The following is an 11,321-nucleotide window of genomic DNA, read 5'->3' as shown; positions in this document are numbered from 1 at the left end:
CTCCCTCCTCTCCCCCCTCCGGGGAAAGTTAGCCGCTGATGGGCCTTTCACCCGTTCCGCCCGCCTGATGATAAGCAATATGCGCCTCTAGTTCTTCGGCGTCTGTTACGTGCCGTTTTCCACTGCGCCAAGGGCAGTTTCTCACTAACTCTAACTCCATCGTGTCTTCCCCGCATCCTGTTCGTGATGCCATGTCGGGACCGAGGGCGGTCTAAGGCTATGGCCAGTAGCCCGGACCATCAGGTGGGGTTTTTCCACGACGGAGTACAGTTAGGCATGGAAGCATACTGGTTGTACAAAGAAAGCTTTACTTACACTGCCGATGGTCACAGTGCAGGAAGGAAACTTGCTTGAGTTACAGTTGCACACAAACAAACAGAAGTGAGATCTCTTGTCGAACCGAACCGAGATGAGTCGTCGATGTACGACTCCGCACACTCAACACAGGGGTACGTCAAATTTTCCACTATGACAGGGGGTGGTTAGAAGCTGATCAGGCCCCTATGTCCTCCTCCAAGACACACGTGGAATTTGCTAGGCTCCACAGCGTGCTTAGAGTTCCCCACGAGATGGTTGTGGAGTCCTCCAACTTGGGCGGAAACTGCTCTAACCTTTTATACGGCTAGCGAGCCAATTGCTAGCCGCCACATAGGAATAATTTAGAATTGACCAATAGTGGGACACTAATTTGCATACGTGTGGTGGGAACTCTTTTGCACTGGGGTTCTCTCTCTGCAGCTGAGAAATCCACCGTGCAAAGAAAGCTCCACGTGGCGGGAAAATTCCAATGTGCCGAGGCACTAAAAATCATTGGGTTATGACACTTACAACTTGTACTATGGTTATTTGCCAGCATAGCACGGAGCAATCCAAACTTCATAGTGCATGTCCTATCCAATTTATTATTATTTTTTTAATATAGAGTTATTGTTTCTTAATTTATGAATAAAAGCCTTAAAGTGCGCGCACGTGCGCACACACACACACACACACCCCCTCTCCCTCTCCCTCTCCCCCTCTCTAGCTTTACTAACAAAGATGGAAGAAATTAAGTTTGAGACAAATGAGTTAAATTGTTAAAGGAATAAGCAATATGAAGACTGCCACTTCTGTGGAGATGAAGATCACAAAATGTTCCAACTAAAAAGGAAAAATTTTACTTGAGAAAATCTACACTACTTTCAAAGCCTGATGTTGGCATGTAGAGACAGTACCAGTACAGACTAAATTCAAGTTTCTAGTGTAGTTTAACTTGGGTCTTTAACCCCACAATCGATTTTGTGGTATTGTTCAGATCAGAGACAACTCAAGCAGGGTGCAGGGCCCGGGGCAAATCAGCCTACATGGGGCCCCGCTCCAGGATGCAAGGAAGCCGGCAGCAGATTTGGCAATGAGGGGGGGAGAGGGGTGCCAAGTGGCCGGAGACACCGGATTTGGTGGCAGCAGGGAGTGCTGAGTGGCTGGATGTGAAGCTGGCGATAGCGTGGAGTTGCTGCAGCCACTCTGCAGGGCCCCCCAAACTGCGGGGTCTGGGGTGGTTGCCCCAATTTGCTCCCCACAAGGGATGGCCCTGGTTCAGCTTGCTTCAGACAGCACATCAAGCCACTTATATCAATGATTGTAAACCCACAACTCAATCAACTTACTAACTCTATTAAGACCTTAATGGTTTTGTTTTGCATGTGACCTCAATGCTCCTGCAGTCAAGGAGTTAAAAGTAAAATTCCATTTTTCCTATTAAAGACATTTAGTGAGTGGGGCTACTAGGTCTACATAGTTTCTCACATGTTAACGAAAGTCTAAGCCAATACCAGTAGTAAAGAAGTATAGTAGGTTACTCTAATTAAGAAGGAGGGAACCAGTACCTGTGGTCTTAAGACTCTCACGATAACCGCTCTCAGCTGCTCATGTTGACGCCTGAATTTCCTCATTTGATCAAGACGAGCCTGCAGCTTTCGGTGTGCAGGATTGATACGCCACACCATCTTCAGGTTCTCTTCTCTCTTCCTCTTCACAATATCCCTCAGCAATACTTGTAGTTTCTCATATTCATCATCCCAAGTTTGGAACACTTCAAAACATGCAACCATAACCTGCAAAAAGATTAACACTGGAATGTGTTTGGCACTAAATGCTCTCCCTCAAAAATGGTACTTTTGGTATAGATTTACTGTATTAGCTACCACTGTATTTGGCATCCAATACCTTTTCAAACTCTTCATAGGCAACATGCATCAGTTTTCTGGTTCCCAGTACTTTCAGGAGCTGAGAGCTCAGGTCTCTTGAAATTGCCTCCACTAGACGCAGCGCTCTTTGAATAGGGTACTTGGTATTTCTGATTTTTCTCAGATGTGTGAATATTGCAACAAGCGCCTGCCTTATTTTGTCCAATTCCGTGGCAGATAACAAGTCATTCAGAGGAAAGTCCTTCATCAGTGGATTATAGTCATTCACGGTTTCCAGTGCCTGTTTTAGACCTAGAGGTAAATGCAGGAGATTTTGACTAAATGGCTTTTCACTGCTAATTCTACTTGGACAATTTGAAAAGGCAATATATATTAAAAATGCTAAATACTGTAGACTAAGGTTAGCTAGTGTATCTTGACATCAGTTCAACTACAATTCTTTAGAAGTTAGTGGAAATGGCAAATTTTTACCTGTGTCTGTATCAAAACTGACAGTAGCATGAAAACGTTTGCCATGCTTCAAGATGTCTAGAGTTAGGAGGACTTCTGGACTTTCACGTTTCTCCTGAATTCGGTACAAAGCACGTTCTAAGTTCAGCCAGAAACTGATTTCCTGCAAAGCAGTGCCTGATGCAGGGTCTCTATCTAATTTGGTCACCTTGAAGATATCAAATTAAGAAAGCAATGTTAATTATGCAGTAGAAACATCTGCCTTCATTAACAAAAGTATAAACCTGCATTAAAATAAATAAATACACAAGGCCTCACCCAATAGTTCAGCATGGCAAAATGGAAAGTTCTGTTCTACACTAAGCTATTGCAACACACACAAGTGCAGGTGGAGATACTGCAATGCAACAACCATATTAAGAATGTGTAAGAATCAGCAAACCAGAGGACCTGATATCCAAGGAAAGACCATTTCTTTTGGCATACGAGCTACATGAAGGAAGGAGGAAGTAAAAAATTCTAAAAATCTGCACAGGACAGACTCAGCTCAGATGTTTAGCCATAGAAGTTGCTGTTACTTTGGAAAAAAGGAAGTGTTTAGCACATTATTTTTACCTGGTTTAAGAACCTGTTTAGCACATTATTTTTACCTGGTTTAAGACTTCAGCCTGTATGACAAATCTTGACTGGAACTCTAATCTTATCCATATTTACAGGTCTTTGGTTAGGGTACACTAATCAAATCCTAGATCCCTGTTTTGTTGAGGCCAGCTCTTGCAAAGCAGGAAGCCCTGTGACTTCCCACACTGTGCCTCAGTGTACCAATGCAGGAATAATCAATCAATTTAGCCTCATTACCATGGAAAAAAATCAGTATTCCATCTTCAGCTAGATAAAAGCTGGGTACTGCAATATCTACAACACATATGCACACCTTGATGTTCTTGAGTACATGACACACCTACTGGACAAGCATAGATCACTTCTGCTTAACTCCATCGGTTCAACAACAGTAACTATTCACCTATTCTAGAACAAAGGACTCAAAGGCATGGTATTACTCCAGCTAAAATGTATTGTTATTGAACTTTGATACTTATCTTCAAAATTTAAAGACCCCACCCCCCAGTGGAATAGGGGCCAGTGTCACACCATCTTTTTATCCACAGTAGTAGTAATTGCAAATATTTTTCAATGTAATTCTGCCCCATTTCATTTTAATCATTTCTGACCCAAAAGAGAACAAACTAAATTACTAGCCAATTTTTACTTTTAAGAAATCTATCCCAAAGCAGAGAACGCGGGTTAGGTTCTCTCAGCTTGTGTACGCTAGTAGCCTGGCTACCCTAACTTTCAATGGCCGTAAGTCTGGCCTTATGTTGCATTTCCTCCCAGATCAAGAGTTCACAGTTAAGATGCCACTATTTTATACGCTTTCAGATACCGAAAGGAGAGGAGTTTCTAAGTTATGATCAAATATTTGCTGTTTCGGCACTTTTACCTTCTGTATCTCTCTAATCCAGCGATTCACTCCAGACTGCAGCTGGTTGAGGAAAGTTGGATCTTCTACTTTCTCACCAAAGTCTGTAACCTTTGGCTTTTCTCCACGCTCGTAACACTGCTTGGCAACATTAGTGATATTTGGATGAATTAGTAAACTAATCTCTGGAATTTCAATGTTCTGCTGCAAGTGCAACAGTCCCATTTCAAGCTCTGCAATTTTCTTCTCAACTGAAGGAGCCATTTTATCACCATCCCTGAAAGAACACAGGTAAGTGAAGGGAAGAACCAAGAATCATGCACAATTTGCACTCATGCAACTTTAATTGTTTTCTCAGCTGTCTGTAGCCTCATTAATTCTGCTAATTGCTTGACTTTGAATTGCGTGTTAATTTTCAGTTCCATTCTTTGATTGTCACAGGAAGATTACTATTTGTATTAACAGAACAATTACCTGTCTGCTTTGCCAGACTCTCTGATATAGGACTTGAAGAAGGGAGCAACAGCATTGCTGATGAAAGAATGCAATGTTTCATAAGGAGAATCTTCACTGAGGGTAAGCACTCTCAATTGGGAGGACACTGGTTTGTCCGCATCGATCACTGGTGTACGCTTAATGAACGCCAAACTGTAGAGTAACCAAAGAGAAGTTAAACATGTGATCCCAAACTGCAGCAATTAATTTATAGTAGCATTAGTTAGATATGCTGAACTAATGCGAGCTAATTTAATAAGCACACTTTTGGAAGATGCAAAAAACAACATTTTACACATTTAAACAAAAAAAGTTACTTTTAGGTTTTAAAACAAAAGCATCCTGGACTCTTGACAGGCTGAACACTACACATAATGAACTCCAGACTTCTATTTGAAAGGACCTACCACTTTGTAGTGGTACCAGGTACTTAAATGTCCAAGATTTTCAGTCAACAATGCTGGAAAAGCAACAGGAGACATATCTACAACAATCCACAACATTCAGACTAGCAAGTTTTTAGTCATTTAGCCTAGTTACTACTTTAACTGTATATAAGAACCAAGGTGGCAAGCAGTATTAGCTAAGCACAGGACTGGGAAGCAGTATTAGCTAAGCACAGGACTGGGAATTGGTAATTTCCAGCTAAGATCAACTGCTTTTCACCTCTAAATCATTTGTTCTCCATCAGATTTGGCAGCTGTAAAACAGGGATAAGCTTATATGCCAAGAGAGCTACTCTCTCAGTATGTAAGTGAATTGGTATTTCCCAGGCAAGAACTCTGATAATGAACTATGAAGAGCTGCTGTATATTAGCCTGGCAATTAAATGATTAGCTTTTCCTAGTTCTAACATGCTGTAGTCTTGCGCTCACCTGTTTGACTTCACACCATAATGAATGTCAGTATTAATGTTGTAAGAAATGAACTCTTTTTCTTCTTCTCCTTCATCTCCCACATCCTCTGCAAAAAAAGTTTTTAATTAGAATCATTTCACAAATATTTAGAAGCCTACTGACAGGGCCATTGGGGGGGAGGGGGGCGCATGAAATCAGGCTGACTGCCCCAGGCCCCACGGAGCAGCTGTGGTGATTCCACGCTGCTGCTGGCTTCACATCCAGATGCACAGCACTCCCCCTCCCCCCCCCCCCCAAGTGCTGAATCTGCCACCAGCTTCCTCACATGCAGGGCCTGGGCCCCGCACAGTCTGATTTGCCCCAGGCCCTGCACCCTGCTCAGCTAGTCTCTGCCTACTGAACTCCTCTCCACTCTACTGCCTCTCATCTGTACCCAAATCAAAGTAGCAATAAGCAGAGGTGCTCAACCTCTGACCCAAGGGCTGGCCCACAGTGCTATGGCATCTAGCCTGCCAAGCTCCTCACAGGTCCAGAAGTTTGGTGGCAGGGAAGCAGTGGTACTATTGCCCTGCTGTCAAATCTCTGGATCCAGAAAAAGCCCCAGGCCTGGGCCTGTGCACTGGTGCCTGATCCCAGCATGCAGGGCCAGGTAGGGGCAGCACTGGGCCCAATCCCCATGTGTGAGGCTGGGAGGGGTTGGTGGTGGGCCCCTAGGGCCTAATCTTGGCATGAAGGGAGGGGGTGGCACCAGGCCATCAGGGCCCAATCCAGCCTGTAGACTCATCTGGCCTGCAGAGCCAAGAGGTTGAGGACCACTGGTGTAAAGCATCATACCTTGCCATTATGTTGCCTTGTGCCATAAAACTTTGAGTTCATGATTTGAAATATCACTTGCCATAGGTTAATAAAACACTGTTACCTGGAAATGCTTTAAGAATTAAAACAGATCGCCTGATTTGTATAAATTCCAAAGGCAACTAAATAAAATAAACATGATCTTGTCAAAGCAGGATAGAACATACCACATACTAAAAACTCTACTTGAGGGGCCATATATCTCGATCTCAGAAGGCTATTTTGGGGTTGATAGGTTATAGATAAGGGAGGCTAAATCTGAAGCAATCAGTTTATTCTATCCACTATATGATACAAGCTACTGTAGCAGTAAAGCTACCAAGTACAATAAAACTTCTCATACACTGTTTTCATAAAGCAGACTGATATTCCACCCACCCCACCCATCTCCAAGTAGTCTCTTAAAAAACACCAAAAAAGAAAAACCAAAACAAGCTACAAAACTGAATTAAACTAAATTTCTTTACTGCATTCTTCATGCAGGGGAACACAAAGTATCGATCAGCAGCTCTGAAATATGAAGGGCAAGACAAAGGAAACACTGAAGAATCAGTAACTCAGCTGGTGATTCACACAATGATGTAATTGTGTGAATGCTGGCACTTCTGCACTGAAACCACTGCAATGCAGCACAAATCTATTTGTGAAGAATGCACACCCACATGAGGAATTGGAGACTTATTCTGTTTTTCCCCCCCAACACCCTCCTTTAGAGCAAACTGAGAGGCTATTTACCCATAGTACTGAGCCCCAATCATGGGTGAGTCCCTCTTTAAAGCTAGGCACTGTAGATATCCATAAAGATGCTGTACACTGATAGAATTAGGTTGAAGCTACACTTAAAAGTATAGCTCATTTCAACATTAGTTATCAGCACTATTTATTTTCAAATCACTGTACAAGACAACTGTCATTATCTAACAAAAGTGTCAGGAAAGTGAGAAGCTATGAGCGTGCACACACACACACACGTTTCTGGCCAAAAACATTGTGTTACATTCCCAACACACTTAAAAATAATATAATTTTAAGCATGAAAGTAGTCTGCCTATTACTGAAATTGACCAAAACTGAACTGAACCTATGGACAGTTTTAAGTTCCTTAAGTAAATATTTAATGAGGAAATTTTAAAGTAATCTACATAGGCTATTAATACTTAAGACTGCTCCCTTTTCTTATAGGGATGCTCCTTTGTCTGGTTCTAGACAAAGGAGAGGCCAGCAGAGGAAGCGACTGACTTCCTGGAATTTGCAAAAGGCAACTCCAGATTCAGACTCGCATTGGGCACAATTTATATATTTTTAGAAACTGATACTGCAGTACCAACACTTATACTTAGCAGTTCAAATCTAAATGCTAGCCCAAAATACAAAGGCTCATAAACATTCAGGATTACTTTGGTCTGCTTCCAATGAAATGGACAAGAGCTGTTTTGATGAAAATGATAAAGGCAATAACTAGGTTTCCTGGGGGTGGGGAGGACCCATGGGGGAAAGATGCCTCTGCTTTCCCACAAAGAAAACAATGCTGGTGGCAGAGTAAGAGGTAAGGAATTTGCAAGGGGAGGAAGCAGGGCCAAACATTTATCCAAAGTCTTCTAGGTTGTGGCATATGATCAGCGAGTGAAATAACTTCTTTAATTTCTCCTAGTGGTGTAGAATGCCCACAGCAGTAAGACCTTATGTTAGATAGGGTCTTAATACCTTTTTTGGACTTAAAACAAAAAGGAAAATAGGAAGATTTTCTGGAACATCCAAAGGGGCTGAACTGGAAAGCATACTGGAATAAAGGCAGACAAAGGCACTATTCAAAGGGGCAAGTGGGAGCAGAGACAATAATTGGAAGTCTCAAACTAAAACCTTTCCTGGAGTCAGAATCAAGAGACACTGACTTCCATTTAATGAAGGACACAATAGAAGTTACCAGGGTAGATAAAAATCAATGATTACCCCCCCTCCCCCCCCAAAACAACCTAAAAATGTGTTGTTAGGATGATTTTTTTTTTTTTAAACTTATAAAAAGGTAGTTTTAATTTAAGATATGTTAAAACTCAAAGACATCATCGTGGAATAGGGATTATAACTTCTAATTATACACTGAGACAATATATTCATGCAACTTTTAGAAGTTTTATAAATAGGTCACAACAGGCCATGGACTATATTGGGGGCCCAATCTTATGAGGTTCACAGAAGCTCCCCTATAGATTAGTAAAGATTCAAGGAAACCACTCTACCCAACGGGACCCAGCGCTCAGTCTAGAAGATCCCATTAAGCATCTCTGGGATGCGTAGCTTCAGTTCTCAAACTGTGGATTTGTCTCCAGAGATCATAGGCAGACAAGGTTCTTTGGGTAGATGCAGTATTAGACCAACTGAATAGTTGGAAAAATTGTTCTTTGCAATCTTTCGTGCACAAATTCCCTTCTTCAGGCACAGGGGATTTATTGTCTCCAGAGATACTATAGGGTTACCATATTTCCAGCATCAAAAACAGGGATACCTGGGAGGGGCATATGTTTATTTCGCTGGTGCTCCTCACTCCTGACTCATAGCCCCTTGCCCCCCAACCCTGCACTCCCGACCCACAGATCCCTGCTATACACACACTTTACCTGGCCTGCCAGGACCCACACAGGGAGCCCCAACAGCCAATCACCAGCTCCAAGCAGCCAGCCCAGTACAGCAGAGGAGGAGCAAAAAACCCAGACATTTGCTCTTATTTTAGAAACCTGCTGGGACCCAGGACAGAGGGCCAAAAAAACCAAACCAAACAAAAGAAGAGGATATGTACCGAAAAACCCGGAAGTATGCTAACCCTAAGAGATAACATCCTTGCTAACCACTGGTGATGTGTAGGGGGTGCATATGTACCCCCTGTGAAAAGGCAACATTGACACTACCAGCAGTGACTACAGGCGGTTGCTGCTCACCCGCCCCCCCACGGCGCCTGCAGCCGGTCTGCGATTGCCACTGGCCACCACTGACGCTGCCGGTGGTATCCGTGGATGGTCCACCTCCCCCCTACCACTGACAGCGCTGTAGCCGCCTGTGGGAGCTCACTGCTTGCTGCTGCCATTCTCCCGCTGCTGAAAGCGCTGCCGCCACTGGCAGGAGCTCACTGTGCCCCACCCAGCCTCCAGGGGCAAGCAGTGTTCATGTTGTTAACAGCAGTATATGGAGATGAGAGATAACAGACCTGATTACCCACTCACCAGCCCTACTGTCTCTCTACAAATTTGTGTACACACAGTCAAGCTTTTGCCTTTCTCTAAAAGTGCAAAGTTTCAAGTTGTCATATGAATAAAGTATACCAAACAACAAGAATGCAATCATTGTTTTCAACAAAAAGTAATGATTAAATTAAGGCTTCCTGACCAGTGATTGAAATCGTGATTTAAAAATATTTGATTTAAATCAAATCCACCCTGCATGTTACTGAATATGCACGTTTGATGACATTCAGAGTACACCAGTCAATTACAGAAGGGGTTAACTAGTTTCGTTTACGGCACACTATTTGCATAAGCAATATTTCCATGAAAGCAGTGTAAGCTATAGAAAATGCAACTGCTCTTTAGTCAAAAATAAAAAGCCAAATATCCCACTACTAAAGAAAGAAATTCTGAAAGCAATACCATTACATATTAGTGTCTCAACTAAGAAATAAACCAACACTCTGGCATGCAAACATCTACCTATGCTGCATGTGAACCATTGGTAACACGTAGGGGGTGCATGTGCACCCCCTGAGAACCCCAGGTGGGAACCTGAAGTGCACTGCACTTCTGGTTTTACCACTGGCTTGGTGATCAGCCACTGGGGGGCCCCCCCCCAGTCAGTGATCTGGTGCCCCCCACCCGACTCAGGAGGTGCCAGTTGCCCATGATGCAAACTAAGACAACTTAGGGCTGTGCTTCTGTTGAGGCAAATTTTAGGGAAAAGCCTAAGCTAGTGATGGATACCCTGGAAATATTCCACTAGTTTCCCTGATGACACCGATTCCAGTTCTGGATAACTGGTGCAACTGGCCTTGCTCACACAGACAGACACCCTTTTTCTCGGCACTGACTCCATTTGCATATCGTTACAGTATTTAAACGGGGACAGTCTGTTAATAATTTTAGAGGCTGAGAAAAGATAGCTTACTAAGGAACCCAAGAAAGTTTCCATAACACAGACAAGGCTGAAAGGCAACTAAATGCAGCAACAACCTCGCTGCTCTGTCATAGCATTTTACAGCTGTGAGATAACAGGCTACATGCAACCCAGAAAACGAGGGTGTTCTGGTCTAACCTCCTGAGCTGTTGAAACAGCATCTTCTTTTTAACCAGTTATTTTTACAAGGGCTAGAAATGGAAGATGACAGCATTTCCACTGGGGTTTGGTTTGCTGGCTCAGCCTTTTAGCGCTTGGCACGTTTGCTGTGCCACACAGCAGAGGGAGGATTTATGCTGGCAGGTGACAGCCAAAGCCTGCAATAAAGAACCCAGCAAGCCCGAGGCCTGCAAGAAGAGCCTGCCAGGCCCCTGCCCACAGCATTTGCTGCTGCTGCCTGGGCACAGTAAGGCACACACCCAGGCACTAGGTGGGGTGTGCAATCCTCCCTCTCCATTGGAGGGCTGGCATCCTGCTCTCCCCTGCTTTCCTCCACCTCCAGGAGAAGCGGATGGATCCAAGTCACCAGTCCAGGGCGGGGGCTGGGCACCGCCCCCGCCCAGGAGAACACGGGGGCGGGGGAGAGGACACAAGGGCGCATGCGCCACACGCCGGGCCGGCCCACACTAGGGGTGGGGCCTGACAGCACCGCGGCACCAACCCCCTCCCGACCCCCCCCCCGCCCGTGGCAGCGCGGGGGGAGGCGCGGACCCGGAGGGGAACACAGCCCCTTCAGAGGGGTTGCCATAGTGACGGAGCCGCGGCGTCCCGTGTGCCAGACAGCCCCCCCGCACCAAGGGGGTTGCCATGGACCTCGCTGAAGGGGGAGGTGGGGGATGG

The 11,321-nt window shown here is 44.4% G+C and overlaps 1 protein-coding gene across 1 annotated transcript in view; it reads right to left on the bottom strand.

Moving 5' to 3' along the window:
• The window catches only part of DYNC1H1 (dynein cytoplasmic 1 heavy chain 1), a 62,847-nt gene extending 52,441 nt beyond the window's left edge, over positions 1 to 10,406 (bottom strand). The window contains exons 1-7 of the mRNA XM_006018060.2: positions 10,289 to 10,406; positions 5,487 to 5,574; positions 4,591 to 4,764; positions 4,138 to 4,393; positions 2,658 to 2,844; positions 2,206 to 2,477; positions 1,866 to 2,093 (exon numbers count right to left, since the gene is read on the bottom strand). Coding sequence (XP_006018122.1) covers positions 1,866 to 2,093; positions 2,206 to 2,477; positions 2,658 to 2,844; positions 4,138 to 4,393; positions 4,591 to 4,764; positions 5,487 to 5,574; positions 10,289 to 10,406 — 1,323 coding nt within the window. The remainder of the gene's footprint in view (positions 1 to 1,865; positions 2,094 to 2,205; positions 2,478 to 2,657; positions 2,845 to 4,137; positions 4,394 to 4,590; positions 4,765 to 5,486; positions 5,575 to 10,288) is intronic.
• Between the last annotated feature and the right edge of the window lie 915 nt (positions 10,407 to 11,321).

The sequence above is a fragment of the Alligator sinensis genome, unplaced genomic scaffold (genome assembly GCF_000455745.1).
Source record: "Alligator sinensis unplaced genomic scaffold, ASM45574v1 scaffold85_1, whole genome shotgun sequence".
Taxonomy (NCBI): Eukaryota; Metazoa; Chordata; order Crocodylia; family Alligatoridae; genus Alligator; species Alligator sinensis.
The sequence above is the reverse complement of the archived record's forward strand: the minus strand, read 5'-3'. Positions and strand labels throughout refer to the sequence as shown.